The 18,587-nt window shown below is 37.7% G+C and overlaps 1 protein-coding gene across 16 annotated transcripts; it reads right to left on the bottom strand.

Moving 5' to 3' along the window:
• Positions 1–8,699: 8,699 nt before the first annotated feature.
• Positions 8,700–18,048, bottom strand: ap1ar (adaptor related protein complex 1 associated regulatory protein). Of its 16 annotated transcripts, none has more exons than XM_047802507.1 (10): positions 17,725–18,048; positions 17,143–17,191; positions 17,023–17,049; positions 16,901–16,926; positions 15,792–15,888; positions 15,362–15,460; positions 14,982–15,037; positions 14,425–14,498; positions 12,319–12,465; positions 8,700–10,338 (listed from the first exon to the last, which is right to left on the bottom strand). In XM_047802507.1, the coding sequence occupies exons 1-10, from the start codon at positions 17,793–17,795 to the stop codon at positions 10,070–10,072; spliced, it is 915 nt and encodes a 304-aa protein (XP_047658463.1). In that variant the 5' UTR covers positions 17,796–18,048; the 3' UTR covers positions 8,700–10,069. The 16 variants fall into 16 exon arrangements, with proteins under 16 accessions (XP_047658463.1, XP_047658465.1, XP_047658464.1 ...); XM_047802509.1 differs by having other exon boundaries at positions 12,319–12,441; XM_047802508.1 differs by having other exon boundaries at positions 14,425–14,495.
• Positions 18,049–18,587: the final 539 nt, after the last annotated feature.

The raw sequence follows: 18,587 nt of genomic DNA, 5'->3' as shown, positions 1-18,587 counted from the left end.
AATAGGATGAAAGAAATTTAAACTAAAAATAAACTCTGAATTTTAAAAGGAAATAAATCTTGAATGCCAATGAAGAGCATGTTAGCTATAAAGATTAATATGCAAGTTGTCCTTGTGGTGTGTTTTTTTTTCCTTTTGCCTTTAAGATAAAGGTTTCTGTCTTGTAGCTGCAGAGAGCTGAGGGACTGTAATATTCCTAGCTACATTACACTGAGGGAGATGCAGAAGAATAAAAAGCAGAAGATGAATCTGCTGACAGCCTTCTCTTGTGTTTGAGGTTTCGGAGGCATTGAGGTATTCATAGGAGCAGCTTTTAGCAATGCAGGAATGTTCCTCTCCATCCTGTCAGAGAGATGGATTGTCTCTTTCGCTGAAACATGGATAGAACTAAAAGATGAGGGTAAATTGAAAACCGAGACAAAGTAGTAACTCTTTCGGAATATAAGAGAATATAAAACTTTATCAGATGCACTGGAAATGGCTGATACTGTACAAAAGCTTTATGTGAAGAAAAAAAAATTGAGACTTTTTAATGCAAAAGGTTGTAAGTACAAAGGATTGTCACTGTTTAGTTTATTCGTCTACTGAACTTTACAGTAAGATGGATGCAGATACAGGTCCAAATAGAATCTTCATCTTCATTTCTACCATAAGACAGCATACAGTGTCATTTAGATGATCAACTGAATTTGATCAATTGGTTTTATCTCTTTCAGCCTTCAGTAAAATCTAAAGCTGGCACAATCGATAATGGTTACTATTAATAATATAAATGATCATCATCATCATCATCATCATCATCATGATCAATAATCAGGATTTACAGACTCTTGTCCAACAAGGCAAAAATTCTTTCTTATCTGCAGAGAGGAGCTTCTTGACCTGTTGTTCGTTGAAGAGGTCTGGTTAATCATGTCTTCCTGCACTGAGCCATACTCCACACACTCCAAGCCCACTCTAACTGATTACAAACAGACAGTTACAGCTGGTTACATTCAACCTGCACATAATGATGAAACTGTAAGAACTCACAGCTGGCAAAAGGACTCTCCAATCACGAGGGTTGGGGATGTCACCTTGTCCTATTGCATTTCAAGAGGTAGGTATCTGAGAAATAATTGCACATGTACATCGATTTAGCTTTGTAGTGTCAGCAGCTGGTTTCAGAAGGTCCAAAAAAAGTAACAGGCATATGAACTTTGGAAAATATTTTGAAGACTTCACAACTATCAAAACTTACCCTTCTCTAGTTATTTACCTGAAAAAAAGAAGAAGTGAACACAACGGTGATGTAGCCATACAACAATTCTGAAAAATTGTGAAAATGGAAAAAACAATAGAACAAAATCATAGTTTATTCATAACCCTCTGATTAGACACTCTGATTTCCTGACAGTGTTTGGGGCTCAGACACACTCTCCCAGTTTAAATGTAGATTAAAGACATACGTATCTATGTAGCGAGGCATACACACAATACATCCCATAACCTTGTTCTCCATTAGATCTGATCAAATTCACATTATCATCTAGTTACATCACATTATCATCATTAGCTATGCTATTTCTGCTTCGTGAAGATTTCGGACCTACATTGAGAAGAGGCCAACATTGTGAAGATCCTGAGGCATTTAGAGATGTACCAGCACCAGTTGTGTCCCTCTTTATGAAGATTTCGGACAATCAAAGAGGAGAAGAAAGCTACTGTACATGTGGTCTTTGAGGTCAACAACAACCTCCAAATCAATACACAATTTTTGGACTATATATGACTGTAGAAAGTAGATTATTTATAATAACACTCTATGGTGTTTTCAACAATTTACTGTATAATCACACCCTCCAGTATCACAAAAATGAGGATAGGTTTCCTTTTGAGTCTTTCTCCTCTCAAGGTTTCTTCCTCTTCCATCTAAGCAACTTTTTCCTTGCCTCAGTCACCTGGCTAATTGGGGATAAAATACAATATTAGTCTAATATTCATCTTAAACTTTTGTATAATATTAATTGTTATATATAAAACTTTTTGTATTCTATTTCTTATGTTCTGTAAAGCTGCTTTGACACATTGTCTATTGTTAAAAGGACTATAAAAATAAAATAAAATTTAATTGAATTAGAATTATTCAGAGTTATTGGGTTAAATAATATATTATACATAATATATTCATTAAGATATGGACTACTTGTTTTGATGGACCGTGACATTTTCCTGGGGACTTTTACAGTCTGCCTTCAATACCACAGGTTTACAGGTTTTTACTCCAATAAAACGAAACATGTTGAATGGATTTGAAGTTATTGGGCAGAATTGCTATAGACTTCATCAGTGATTTCTACTCTTTTCACATTTCTCTCAGTCAATCTCTTTCTTAAAGAGGACTCTGTTCAGTCACTCAGGTGTTTGGTGCTATATTTGGCCATTGTGCATTGTCACAATCCCCCCCTCTGCTCTCCTGCTCTCTTTGTCTATTCATCTTTATGTAACACTGAAGCCTTTCACAAATGAACAGAGATACATTTTGTCCAATTAATTTTCACTTGCAGAGGATAGCATTATTTCTATGTAAAGAATAAAACTATATATTATGATTAAATTGTGTGTTTAATGAATGGTCTCGAGCAGAACAACGTCATCCATTTAACCCCAGAGGTAAATGCTTGTTAGACTTGAAATTATGAAATTATATAATACTTCTGAAGAGCAATGCACTTTTCCATTAGCTCTTATATTATTTTGACTTTCATTCTGAGGCCTAAAATTGTGCAGCACTTTTGGACTGTTTTGCTGCTGTATGTATTATTTATTTGAATAAAATAGATTGGGATGTGCTACACTGAACTACTAGCCTGAATTCATTATTTTCAAATGGTATATATAATTTGTAGCAAAATTTGGACAGAATGTGCTTTTAAAGCCTATGAATCACCCCTTAAATTTAGAAGGGATCAGAATGTAACAGAAGCAAGAACCATGAGAATACTACTGTAGCTAGTTAGTTTTGCTAGCAACATTTGGTCAGAATACTAGCTGTATTTTTAGCTACAGTATGTTTTTTTTTTCTTCAGAATATTAGCTGTATTGCTAGATATGTTTTTTTTTAGAAAACTAGCTATTTTCCAACTATGTTTTCTCAGAATAGGTTGCAGAATACTAGCTGTTCTGATAACTATGTTCTTCTAGAATAATATTATTTTTTTCTAGAATTCCTGCTATGTTTTACTAGCTATATTTAGGTACTTTTTGCTTGTTCCTTGTTTCAGATTGCTAGTTACATGTTTTCCAAGCTCTGTTTATACAGAATACACACTATGTATTAGCAGCTCATTTATATTTTTGCTTTTAGTGCTAGTGCTGATTGGTGTTATGTGTGGGATAGAACCTTTTTAAACCTATGCTCCAAGAAAATGTGTTTTTGTTAGAAAATCAGAAGAGGACCGATTAATTTCAGTTTGTCTTTTATCTTATTTTTGCCTTTAAAAATAGTGCACACAGTGAAAAGCCTTGTTTATGGTTTGAGTTATTTAGTTCTGATGCAGAAATGGGCAGAACGTGGGACTTTGCTGCTGAATTAAAACCATCAGAAGCACACAGTCCATCTATCCATTATAAGGATGAAAAACAGGGGCTCCCTCTCCGTCAGTCTAAACTGAATATGACATGGTGAGGAGGGGATGTGTGGTTAGTGGGCCATGCACTTCTTCTACGACCCTTTGGGAATCTCTGTGACAGCAAGGACGATGGTTTGGCTGCGAGCTGCGTTCACGGGTGAAGATATAAATATTGAACAGGTGGCTTCCATAGCGTAGCGAATGGCTCAGGAGAAGATGATGATGGATTTGGTGGCCAGGAGCAAGACTGCTCTTCCTCGCTGCTCAGACTAATTCCCTCCCTGAACCTGTCACTCACAGCTAATGGATGCTAATACAAGTGGCTCCACTAATATAACCTCTTTCATTGGAAGACTCCAGTCTCTCTCTCCCTCTCTCTCTACATATTGCAGTGTATGTGAATGACCCTTGAGGATGACACCTTTTTAATAACAGAAATTGATGGATTTACCCTTAGAAAAGTGCACTCAATCAACATGCAATGTTTATTTTGGCTGCTAGATGCTTTTGTAGGCCTATGCTTTTTTAGACGTCTATGAAATCTGTCAGTTTTCCAGGGCTTACATGCTTACTTGTGCTGTAGATGCTTGCAGGGTCAAACCCATCTGCCCCTACCCAATTACTCAGTGTTTCTTAGATCACACCATGTATTCTCTATGATCATGTAACATGATAACACTGTTAACTTAATAATGGGTGGCATTACTAATAACAGTACAACAGATGGCAATGTAGCTTTAAGTCATTGAGTCTCCTCTACTTTCAAAAATACTGAAGCTGGGACACCATATGTTGGACCGGCAACCTATCCATGCTGTATAAAAATACCAGGAGTGAGTGATTGAGTGAGCGAATGAGTGGAGATGATGGCTTGTGAGAAAATAAATATAAATATGTCTGCATTCTTCCTAGACATCTAAAGCAAGTGTACAAAGTCAGGCAGATTGTAAAATTATTTATCAGTTGGCCAAATAATGATTCATTTTCAGTAACAGCAGCACTCCAAAAACCCCTTAAAGCTGTGATAGAGATATTGATGAACCAATCACTTCTCTTCAAGTTGACCTGTAAGTTTGATGGAAATGTTTGGGAGAGACCCAAAACAATCCAAAACAATTGCCTGTGAGGCACAAATACTATTTAAAAAAATGTATAATGCTTGACGCAACCACATCTTTGCTGTGTATAACTTTTAAACATAACATATATTGGAAGTCAATAAAATAATACACTGTAGTGCATTTCTCAAGTAAACACCTTCACTATTTTCAGATGAGGTGTAAGGGAGATGAAGCATGACATCATATCACGAGTAAATATTTTTCCTTGTGCTTAATGATGTAGTTATAGATCAGAAAACATCTGAGGCAGGCTTAATGGAAGATGAGAAGTATATTATCCTGAGATTATTTTTTCTTTTTTACAAAGGCTGTCATTAAAAACCGATATTTACTCACCTATATCTGTTGTAATGGATTGAGGATCATTAGCAAAACATAATGTACTCCTTTGATGTTATTTTTAAATTGTTAAATTGTTTAAATTGTACTTTTCTCTAACTGGTCAGGGATGCAACGGATCCGGAACCTATCCTGGGATTACAGGCACAAGTTCATCACAAGTTCATCACACCAATCCATCATAAGGCACATACACACACACACACACACACACACACACACACACACACACACACACACACACACACACACACACACACACACACATGGAGAGAGAACATGAGAAACTGCACACATATACAGTAATGTAATACCTATTTATTGTGTACTTGTTTGTATGTCATTAAACTGCATTGTGTAGGATGGTATATTACTGCACCTTAATATGATGCGGGACATAAGACATCACCGCTACTATGAATTTGTGAGTATACACAAAGAACAAAATGTTACCGAAGCATGTGTAATGTCAATAAACTGATATCAAATACTCCTGTGTTTGTAGAAAAGCTGGCATATAGATTGATTTCCTGTGTATAATTAACCCTTGCTGTGTAGAGGCTCTTTGGATAGCTGTAGTCATCTCTGTAATGATAGATGATGCCATAAAGCCTCTTTCAGTCCGCCTGACCCTCCTCACCCTCTCATTTAGGGCAGTAAATACATGTGAAATGGGCTTTAATCCCAGTCAGGCAGAGTTTATGGCCGCTGGAATGATCTCAGATAGTTACTGCAACACAAAATGGAGTGTGTGTGTGTGTGTGTGTGTGTGTGTGTGTGTGTGTGTGTGTGTGTGTGTGTGTGTGTGTGTGTGTGTGTGTGTGTGGGAGTGAGTGTGAGTGTGAGTGTGAGAGTAAGTGTGTGTGTGTGTGTGTGTGTGTGTGTGTGTGTGTGTGTGTGTGTGTGTGTGTGTGTGTGTGTGCCTAACTGTTGGTGTGTTTTTTCAGTTCAGTTAGAAATATTCCTTCTGTCTCACCTACAGACAAAGCAAACAAACAACGACAACAACAACAAGAAAATCATATACTAGATACAAGGACTATGGATTAATGTAGAGGCAGAAAAATGTGTAAGAGGAAGCAGAGCTCTTGAAGTACCATATAGGAAGGAAATAATAAATTGTAAGTGTCATGTTGTGACATAGGTGCAGAGTGCATTTGAGCACTTTGTGGCCTCCTGGTGCCAGTAAAGTTAAAGGTGTTCTTGACAGTGTCACTGTTCTGTGATGCTGAGCAGATGTTGCTGACCCATTTTAAAAACAGCATTTAATCACTGCCAACCGAATTCAAATCTACGAACAAATTTTGGGGTGGGGGTGGTGGTGGTGGTGAGGGTATGGGGTGTGAACTTATTTTACTGGAGATTTTATTTTCTTTTAGATTGCTTTCTCTGTGCTGCCATTCGCAAGCAATTTATGGCTGTAATGCCTGAGATCAATAAACACATTTGGTATTGAAAACACAAGTTAGCTCTGTTCAGAGTAATATAGTGTGATCAATAAGACTTGAACTATACACCATTGGCATAGCAAAGCTTGTAAACAAACTGCTCTCTCTCTCTCTCTCTCTCTCTCTCTCTCTCTCTCTCTCTCTCTCTCTCTCTCTCTCTCTCTCTCTCTCTCTCTCTCTCTCTCTCTCTCTCTCTCTCTCTCTCTCTCTCTCTCTCTCTCTCTCTCTTTCTCTTCTCTCTCTCTCTCTCCTCTCTCTCTCTTTCTCTCTCTCTCTCTCTCTCTCTCTCTCTCTCTCTCTCTCTCTCTCTCTCTCTCTCTCTCTCCCCTCTGCACTACACTACACACTCATTCACCCAGAAATATATCCCAGGTTGCTTTGCGGCTTGTTTTCTGCAGCAGGTGTCCTTTCTCAGTCATATATCTTCATTTGGCACTGCTGCTCCTGCTATTAATGACGGGAGGTAAAAAAAAAAAAGAGCGAGAAACGAGAAAACATATCACCAAAGTCTCTCCTCTAGGCATGAGCCTGCAGCTCCATCACTCCCTGTTTCTTCAGCTCTTACAGCTGCTGTGCTGAATAGACGGCCCCATTACCTCAAATCAAATGAAATATGCTTGACAAGAAAACTGACCCATTTTAAAGTCAAGGTGTACTTTCCCTCCAAACGTGTATGATCGAGGGGGGAAAAAAGGAAAAATATGCTAAAACTTACAATATTGCAACACTTACTGAACACTTTTAAGACCAAGCAGCCATTCATCAAGTCAGCATGCCATATATCCAAAATAATGAACCAACCCAGATGTGCTCAGTGCAGATAACCACAAGTGTTTATAGTATGAATACTGAGAGCTGCCATTATTCACATGCACCAGGCTTATCAGCACTCATTCTGCTTCCTTGGCTTTTTCCTCCTTCTAATTTATTTACTATTCTGTGTTATATAGGAAGCTTGCAACAGCTAGGTATAAGAAAGAGTGCCATGAGAGTGCCACCAAATTAGTGATTGTTCTATGTAGATAAAGCATACAGCAATTTTTAATTCCGTATGTGTGTGTAGGATATGCAGATTATTTAAAATAATGAGTTTGTTTTGTACACTCAACATCCACTTTGTTAGAAACACCTGCATATTTCACTCTGAGATGCTTTTCTTCTCACCACGGTTTTAAAATATTACTATTTCTGCTTATTCTCCTCAGATTTCTCTCATCAGAAAGGTGTTTCAGTCTGCATATTCTCCCCACACAGGATGTTGTTTGGCTTTTTGCACCATTCTGTATAAATTCTAAATATATAAATTATTTCTGAAATACTCAAACCGGCGCAACTGGGAACCAACAACCATTCCACGGTTAGTCAAGGAAATTATATTGTTTCCCATTCTGATGCTTGATGTGGACATTAACTGAAGCTTGTGACTTGTATCTGTGTGGTTTTATACATTGTGCTGCTGCAACATGATTGAATTATTAGATAATGGCATGGATGAGACTATTACCTATTAAAGAGGCCGGTGAGTGTACATAAAGGTTGGATTACAGCAGCCATAGTTTTACAGCTTTATCACATTTACTCCTGCAACAACACTGCCATCTGCTGTTTGGCCTTCTCTAATTGTATGTCTATTTATTGTGCTGCAAAAAATAATGTATTATTTAAAATTTGAAACTGAAGTCAGGGCAACTTGTAGCTTTGCTGTCTCACTGCTCCAGAATTTGATTCAGGTTTTACTTCCACTTCCCAAAAACATGCTGGTCAGTGGTTTGGCTATCCCTAAATGTGTGTGTACTGTATTAGGCATGTAAAGCAATAGCACTAGGTATAGCTGAGTCAGGTTATTACTCCTTAGACAGTTTAGAGATGCAGATAGGTCTTTAGACTGGAGGAGAAAACCACAGTTCCCCGAGGAAACCCTCAAAACATGGGGAAAACATGCAAACTCTACACACAGGGCAGAGATGAGATTCAAACCCCAAACCCAGAGGTGTGATCTATAAACTGTCAATGAAAAAATACCAATAAACAATAATAATTATCCATTTTATATCATATCTGCTATTCTTTTCACTTTCCCACAGCCTAAAAGATTGGGTAAAATGAAAGAACCAAAACTGTAAATGAAGTGAAAAGTTTTGCAACTGCAGTATGATGGAGAATAAATCACTCCACAAGAGTTTCTGATTCGATTTGTTTTTATTAGCATTCAAACTGGATGGACAGAATTCCCCAAACTACAAGTATATCGTGTTTGCTCTTTGTCCTCTTTTTTCACAATCAGTGAGGTTTGCAGAGAGTTATAAAATGTGCTCCTTTATGTAGATGAACAAAAATGTGCAATTTTGTGAGCTCTTTACAATTAAAGAGTTAATGTTTGGAATGCTGCTAAAAGATTTTTAAATGCCACATACTCTAATAACAGTGTCTATTTACACAAACCAGTGGCAGTGACTTAAAAAAAAAAAAAACTATGGGAAGGCTTCGATAATTAAACCAAACCTTACATTAAAAAATAAAATGTAATAATTAAAGCTCTAAATCCACTGTTAACCCAAGGTGCAGCATGGGTAGTGTTGGAATCAGGCACAAAATAGTTTAAACCTGTTTAAAAATAATGTTCATTTTTAAACATGGTAAAATTGTCTTGTATATTCATAAGCATGAGCCAAACAGAAATCTTTCTTTCAATTCATTAATAAATTGGATTAATTGAAGTACTATAGAGGCCCAATTACACATTTCACCTTACACGTGTAGCCCATTTTTGTACAGATTTGTGAAACGTTGATGGCAGTTGCTTATCATTAATTGTGATCTAATATAGTGCATTCTGGCTTGTAAACATATTTTAAAAATAAAGAAAAGGTTTTATTTCAATAATGTGCAGGATATGGCAACAACTAAATATTGATATGTCCAAACTATAGTTCAATTATATACTCTTTTTTTTTTCCCAATCAGAATTTGGTATAAATGAAGCAACTAAAATGTGTTGCCTGCGTACACGTCAAACTTTAAAAGCACTTGTGTATGCATTACATTTTCACAAACAGGGTATTGAGGCATTTTTTCAAAGTTGCCACCATACACTTGCAGCTTGTATTTTTTAGCAATACAAAATGTAGATCAACATGTGTGCTGATGACCAGAGACACCGGACACAGGGTGACAGCTTGGTGATGAGTGGATGACTGGGATAGATCAGGCACCAGTTTTCTTAAGCAAGCTACAAAAAATTGCATCTAGCATTATTGTACCCCTGCTTGATTTTAATGAGGTAGGCCTGGTATACCGATGCGGTCATGATCTCACTCTGTAGAGATAAAGGTGAAAAAAAGAAATAAAAAGTTGAGTGGATTATGATGACTAAATTATAAACACGTATGATAACCTCACAAGCTTCCCGAAAACATTTCGGCAACATCCCAGAATTAAAAAAAATTGCACTTGATTTACACCAATCTTAAGTAAGGCTAAATGAAAATGTACAGAATGTGTCAATGTGAAGTGATAAACTCAATACAATTTCTAGACTCCCCGCCTGGGATTATCTGTCCTGCTGGTCAGCATTAGACTCTGCCTCAGATGGAGTGTCCAAAACTGGATTAACAAATCCCTCAAACTCCTCATCAAATTGCTCACTACTGTCTTCAGCATGTGCACTGACAAAGTCATTCTCCCATTCCAGAGCGTTGGAGTCCTCCGAAGCAGAGGTTGGTCCACTGCCCAGCGCTTTATCAGCGGGACCGAGTGCAGCACGCAGGATGTCCTCCTCTGTCTTGGATCGCTCCCATGCAGCACCGGTCCTATTCATACCTACAAACCATTCACATAAAAACTCGCCTTTTTAGAAGTTGCTATAGTAATCTTACTTACATTAAATCTTGCATCTTACTTATTCTTATGATCTGAAAGAAAGAAAGCAAAAAAAAAAAAAAGGAAAAGAAAGAAGAAAAGAAAAGAAAGAAATGCCAAATTGATTAATCACTACAGAATCCTTTTCTCATCCTATTCTCTTCCTGGCATCAAACATATGAACTAGTTCTATAAATATCTGATCCCATCATGATAGAACAAGAAGTGCTATAGAAATACATTCCTTCTTATGTCAGAACTTACAACCTATCCCTAGGGAGTCTGGACTTGGATATGAGAGCATCTTAGTATCATTCTTCAAGTTCCTGCTGTTCCTTGGTCCAACATCCACTCAGCTCAGACGGAGGCTTCAGACTTAAGATTCCTGTCACATTTCTTACAGCCCAGTTATGTGGATGTACAATAATTGTGTCAACTTCACTTTTATGTGACCAGAGGAAGAGAAGAGAAAATTAAAAAAAAAAAAAAAGTAACAGGTCCTCACAAAACATTTGACCGGTAATTTCCTGCAAGTCAGAAAAAGACACTTTCAAACGTGGGCTTTGAAATGAACTTTTTTCACTCACCAGCCGATTTGGCTACTTAAAAAAAAAAAACAACCCAGATCGACTAGTTCATAGCACATGTTGCAATTAGACTATTATATATCATGATGACACACTAGTTCAGAAAGAATAACCAGAAGAATATACAAGTATAAGAATAACTGAATTCACTGCTTTGGATGACTAACCATTCTCTTTTGGAGAGAATGCTAGATTTTACAAGTTAATAGAAAATCTTCTGCCTCTTTACACAGGACCACATTCATGGCTAGTTGCTATAGACGTTCCAGCTCTCAGATAGACCACTGGAAAACATCGTCCGGTCTTCTTCCAACCTTCATCACAGAACCCCGTCCACAATGTAACCTCAGTTTCCTGTTCTTGGCTGAGTGGATCCTGATGTGGTCTTTAGCTGTATAAGATTTAACATGTTGTATACACTGATTTGCTTTTCTGCTCACTATGTTTGTAAAGAGTGGTTATTTGAGTTACTGAAGCTTTCGGTCAGTTCAGACCAGTCTGGCCTTTCTCTCCTGATCTCTCTCAACACTAAGGCACTTAAGCACAGACCTGCTGCTCTCTCGTTTGTATAGATTGTGTGAGTGAAAATCCCAGTTGTTCTTCTTCCCAGTTATTATACTCAAAATAACCCTTCCAGGACCAACAGCCCATTTCCCGCCATTCTGATGTTTAATGTGAACATTAACCGGAGCTCTCGACCTCATCAATGCTGATCTGCTGCTTGTCAAACCGAACTGTGATATAATGTATTATGCTGCTGCCACATGACTGACTAGATAATTACATGAATGTGTATAGGTTTTCCTATTAATGCAGCCAGAAAGTGTATATCCTGTATGGATTTATAAGCAGCCTTTTATTTCTGCCACAAGTTCTTTTCTTGGCAGTATAAGAAGAGTCCTGCATCTGACACTGATGGAATTCGACTGAAGCTCTCCTGTTTATCAGAAGCGACTAAACCACAGCAATAGAGTCGTGCATACAGTCTTCCCATCCAGAGTCAAACAAACATGTTATCTATTGTGCCGCTGACCCACAATATAGCGTGCACGTTATTTATTTATTTATTACCGTTTTTGTTCATTTTAGCATTGTGCTATTTAGACTGTGACAAGCTCATGAGATCAGTGAGTCTATATATGGACGTATAGATCCAATTTCAGTGGTTAAATGCAAGGATTAAAGGCTTATAAGCAACCATTTAATGTCAGTCATGTAAGAATTCTCAGGTACGAGCTGAAGAAAAACTCCTCATGCAGATAATAGTACTTTGGGTTAGCACAGAAATAGTTAACAGCTACTGTTGCAATACTTATGCAATGATCCTGTCTGTAACAGAGAAGCTCAGCCTCACCCTCTTCATCCTCCCATTCGAGGTCAAGCGAGGTGGCATCGTCATTAGTGGAGCGAGTTCTGCAGGTGAAATCCCAGCTGCTCTCGGTGTTAGGAGTCACTAGATTTGTCTCAGAGGACAGCCCTGGACATACAGTACACACAGTAGCTGCACATTACTCATATCAGAAATGAAATAAGTGATTAATGATACATCCTCATAGTGAGCTTATAAATTGAGGAAGGTATCCAGTGACGGTTGACTCATTTAAGGCTGATCTAATATTTCTTCTCTTCACTACAAAAACTACATAATGGCCATGACATTATAATAGATGCATCCCAAATGACCTGCAACACTGTGTGCACTGACCCTGTGCACTCTACTGTCTAGTGTGTACATTTTAGAAGGGTAGTATTGTCTGAAATGGAACACTACGGTTTGTTTTTAATGGAACACTAACAGCTTTTCCAGCCAACAACAAATGACCTCAGCGGCACGTGATATACAGCGCAGCTTTAGCGGAATTGGGTGAGTTTTTCTCTCATACAGTATACCTTGTAGCCCCTCCCTTCATCTCTTGTAAACTGTACTAAGAGAACTTCAGCTGGCAAATCTTTTTGTTTTTTTCCGGTATATTGTTTGTGATGTCTAAGCTAGCTCATTATACTAGCAAACTAATGTATAGGGGAGACCAGGGACAGTAACACTTTTTGCAATTTTTAGCAATACATCAAAAACCATTTTTACTGGAATAACCAATTTGTTATAAACTTCAATCTGTCAACTGCTGAAAATGTATTGAAGAGGTTTTATGAAATATGTACAGGTTGCAAAATTGATTTTAATACGGTCTCTCCACTGTTACAGTGTACAGGGACGGTTGTAACGCATGTCGTCTCATGTGAGCTAGCTTGACTGCTAGTTTGACACTTGTTAGCCATTTATATTTTTAGCTTACAAAAGAGTTATTCTAATAATACTTGTTTGAATTCATAGACATTTGATCCTATAACAGCATCCAAAAAAGTACATCAGAAAGAAAAGTAATTTTTTTTTACCTCAAAAACAATCTTTTGTAGATAACTCCATCAGGAAGATTCAAATGTGGCTCTCTTTATGGCAAAAATGGAGGGAAACTAACTGAGCATATGCACAGTGAGTGTCATCACTCTAGGTTGTTTCTGATTGGAGGAATTCAAGGTGTTACAACCGTCCCCTGTTACAACTGTCCCTGGTCTCCCCTACTGGATATGCTGCTCATTGTTAAACAAACTGCACTGACAGAACAAACATTATAACTGAGAGCACTTCGTCAGGTTTGTAGGTGTCCTCTCAGTAAATTAGAATGTCGTGGAAAAGTTCATTTATTTCAGTAATTCAAATAGTAAAACTTGTGTATTATATAAATTCAGTAAACACACACTGAAGTAGTTTAAGACTTTGGTACTTTTAATTGTCATAATTTAGGCTCACAATTAACAAAAACCCACGAATTCACTATCTCAAATTTTGAATACAGTAACAGGCCAGTCAGCTAATCAACTCAAATCAACTACAAAGGTTTCCTGAGCCATCGAAATGGTCTCTCAATTTGGTACACTGGGCTACACAAACATGGGGAAGACTGCTGACCTGACAGTTGTCCAGAAAACAATCATTTACACCTTTCACAAGGAGGGTAAGCCACAAACATTCATTGCCAAAGAAGCTAGCCGTTCTCAGACTGCTGTATCCAAGCATGTTAACAGAAAGTTGAGTGAAAGGAAAAAGTGTGGAAGAAAAAGATGCATAACCAACAGAGAGCACTACAGCCTTGAGAGGGTATGGAAGCCCATTTACTGAGATGCACCTGTAGATGGATGTCATGTAGCAGGGCATTTTCTTTAAAATATCTTGTGCTGAGTGTAAATATTGACTGCAGTCTATATTTTCCAGTGGAACCTTACAATCACTGCTAATATTTACATTACTTTAATGGATAATGTGTGCAGCTCAGTTAGAAGTGGTAGTGGTTTTGCTTAATTACGCTTTTTCAGAGAGAGAGAGAGAAAAAAAAACTGTCACTGGCCAATCACTCACAAAAAACCTGTGTGTTAACAGATGATGAGAAATTACAGTACTCACTGTTACTGCGGAACACCTCCGACTGAGCCTTTACACTCTGCAGGTATGTTTCAAAATCTCCACCTGATGGCCTGCTACAACACACACACACGCACACGCCATTCCTTTCACAGATCTAAATACAGGTCAATTGAATAGAACATTTTTGCACAAGCTTCGATTTTGGTTTAAAAAAATAAAAAAATAAATAATAAACCTCATTAATAATTAACAACAAATCAAGACAAGCATTTTCTATTCTTTTCTGGCCATTTATCAATTCACAGACTCCACTGAATTTCCACATTATTTCTTAAGAACTTGTGCTTCAAGATTTTAATCCCCATTCCAGAAAATAACAATAATGCTAGATACGCAAAAGGTCCAGCTTTTGTAATGAACATTTTGGAGAAGAAGAAGAAGAAAAAAAAAGAAAGTTACATGCCCTTTAGGAAGGTGTGTGTCAGACGGGTGGCTTGGACAGAGGAGCCGTTAAGTCTTACACAGGGTAAAGCCGTTAAGTCTATATTACAGGGTATTACATAATATGTTGGTGTCCAAGTGCGAGTCATACTCACGGTTTGCGGTGTGAGCTGCTGCCCTCTGCCTCGCATCTCTTCTGTGCAAGCTGCTGCTTCCAAAAACACACACGACTTTAGTAACGACAGCCTACTGAGACAGATGGCTGATAATAAAATTGCTTAAATCTCACAGAAAACAGACAAATGACATTTAATTATAATGTTTTTCCATTTTGTGGGCCCTGCAAACTAAAATATGCATACACGGGGAAAAAAAAACAAGATTGCAAATAAGGAAACAAGCAACATAAAGAACAGATGTTGAAGCGAGAGAGGGATTTTTTCTTCTTATTTATAAAATCAGCAGCAGGATGAAGGACAGGTGTATGGCAAGAGGATAAGAGAAAGGCCGGGCGTGCTCAGTGTGGACGCCTCACCTCCTTTAGCTTTCGCTCCTTTGTGAGCCTGGCAGCCTCGCGCTGAGCTGTGACTAAAGCCTCCTCTTCTAGCCTTAACTTCTCCTCTTGTGCCACTAACTGAACAGAAATAACAAAACAAAAAAGGGGGATAGTAACAAAACCAAACAAAGGAACATAATGAATAGCAGGAATGAAAACAATAAAAAGCAACAGACTGCAAACTATGAAAATAAAGAAAATTTAAAAAGGTAGGCTTATTAACTGTAAGCTTTCTAAAAATCCTGCCAGATTTGATGAATCGTAAAGATTTCTAATTATTTTCATTGAACCTATTGAACTGAAGTAGAACTGATAGATTATGTGACGTTTGCATGTCTTGATGATTTTTATTTGTATTACATTAACAGTAGGAAGGACAAAGGTGAGGCACAGGGGAAACAGGCCATACCTCTGCTTTCAGCTTCTCATCGATCAGTGTCTGTTTATCGGCAATAGCAGTATAGCGCTGTTCCTTCAGATGGACAATCTCCTCCTCACTGATGGGCCTGAGCCAAATACAATAAAGATCAGACTTCATAGCCCTCCTGAGACTCCACAGTTTCAAAACCTCAAAGTTACATATGCCAGAAGAGCTCTGACATCATTGTTCACTCATCATACATCATCGTTCTCAGAGCTGGGCTTTATTAAATAACTCGATGGAACGGACTGCGTATAATGGTAGTTAATCGATTGAACTATTATGTACACTACTGCAGCTCACACTTTATTGTTGTGTCTTTTAAAACCCAATGCAGGTTTAAAGACATTCAAATTTCAGCTTCCTTAAACACACCACTGACAGTTTACTAACAAACCTATTCTTCAGCTGCTACTCAGGTTGCACCTATTCTGAAATCTTAAATAATCACAAAAGCCTTGCCCCTCTATCAGCTTCATGAATTACCAGATTATATATAACTTCTGTGACTGCCCTCTGATATTTCATTACCAAACCAAAAACAGGAACAACAGTGTTTCCAAAGACTCTCAGAAACAAAATTTGAGGCAGGAACACACCCCGAAATCAATCTGCAGTCAATCACATGGCACCTTGTTCACATCGAAAAATAATTTAACATAGCCAAACAATGTTCACACATACAGAGACCCATAACGACTCACAGCAAACATGTATGATGTGATTCATATACAGGTGAATTATTTTTTTATACAGACTTTCTCCCTCTTTAGAATGACAATTGTGCCACACAATGATATTCAATAATTTATTTTACACAGTGATGTTAATATAGACAGCAAATATGGTTAATATCGACCAAAGCAGGTTTATATAGAATTATAAATATATAAATTCAGGACATAAACTATACATTTGGAATACAATAAGAATTATTACTATGGCAACCAGTCATAGGAGCATCAACCGGTGACTTCATAGTACTGGTGACTTGCAGTGACAGAATCTCTGTACATCTGTGTGTGAACAGACCATAAGCGAACACAGCCAAAAGGCTGTTATGCCACAGTCTTGTCCAATTTTATTTAATACCATACCTGGCACAACTTTGGGAACTCTCACCCTGGGGGGGAAGAGAAAAAAAAAACAGTACTATTAGTAAAAATACACAGCAGCGTTCTTAAGCGTGACTTCATTTGGGAAACGATTCAGCACTCACCTCATCGCTCTCCACAAGATTCTCAAACTGCATTTAAAAAAAAAAGATTCGATATCAAAAAGACATCCAAAATTGAAAAGTAAATAAAGAATAAATGAGTTTTTGTTTTTGCTGAAATACCTCTATTGTATAGTGTTCTCCAGTTGTGCCACGTCTAAAGTACTTAGACCTGTGGTGAAGGAAAAGGGGGGAAACAAACACAAGCAAAGCAAACAAAAGCAATTAAACTACACTATTCGTTCTTTTAGGAATAAGTGACATGACATTTCAGAAATGTTGTAACCAAATTCCACTGACGGCACGTTTCACAGACTTTTAACTTCTTTATGAAGGTCAAGGCTGATGGTGTGACTGGAGCTAATGGCTAGTGTTAATTATGCAGTTAGCTTAGCTGGCTAAACAGCAGGAGGAGGGTTAGGTTACTGGGCGTGGTGTATTACTGTACAACACCTATGTTAGCTGGCTAGTTGTCAAACTAAAGGCAAAATAAAAACCCACCCACAGCAACGTAACGTTTTTAAAGTTTATTTCCGAAAGAAAAAGACACAATATTCGATTGCTGGTTATTTTTTTAGTTAAACCTAAAAGACACAGTTTAGCTCGAGAGTTATACACGTGACTGTACACGTATCACGTTATAATTGTACGATTAAATGATACTTTTATGGTTATTCGATACATAATCGTGTCCAGAACACTGACCCTCCACCTCTCTGGATCCTGGTGGCTTCTCTCCTGAATATCTCAGTGCACTGAGTCCAGCAGGTCCCCATGGCATTGTGTCCGAGTACAGAGACACAGACAGGGGGCAGATCAGATATCAGCCTGCTTTTCCATTCCACACAGATCTCCCTATCTGATGCTCGGAAACATGGCCAGCGTTAAGAGAAAAACACATTGCAATACATTGCGGATTACAAAAGAAACGACTTCACCGGTTAGCTGCCAGAACTTGTTTCATACAGATGCTATATCAGCTACTGGCTCCTGCTAACCTATTGTTAGGCTTCCTGACAATGACACGTGATTAATGTATAAACTACGGAAAGCCGGTTTGATCAAATTATGCGCCACCGTGAATAACCGCTAGAGGGAGACAAGTGCCAATAGAATTCCTCGAAGTAGCATGACAGTCAAAATCCACACATTCGTTGATGATATTTATTTTCAGTATTGTCTTTTGTTTTATTTTATTTTTATACAAATTTTCTGTCCCTGTAGGAACGAATTATTTTGCTTTCAGAAAAGTTATTTTTGCTTGGAATTTTTTTTTTTTTTTTTTTTGCCAGCGTTAGTGGTATAGACGTGTGGCAGCTACCAATTTTGCTTGGTAACTCAGGCTGCTTAGCAACTGTATTGTTAATTTTACATGGGTGGTACACAGCTAAAATAGTCCTTTAGTCCTTTCTAAATTTATGGAAATCTACAAAGAAGCATCATATGTGCCGTATTGCCTTTACATTGTACATATTGTATGGAGGTATTTGTGCTGTTAAATAAGTGATGACTATATTTATTAAGGACATGGGGCCATAGTGGTCAAGGACAGTATGCAGATATCTTCA

The sequence above is a fragment of the Tachysurus fulvidraco genome, chromosome 17 (genome assembly GCF_022655615.1).
Source record: "Tachysurus fulvidraco isolate hzauxx_2018 chromosome 17, HZAU_PFXX_2.0, whole genome shotgun sequence".
Classification (NCBI taxonomy): Eukaryota; Metazoa; Chordata; class Actinopteri; order Siluriformes; family Bagridae; genus Tachysurus; species Tachysurus fulvidraco.
This window is presented reverse-complemented; position numbering and strand designations above follow the sequence as displayed.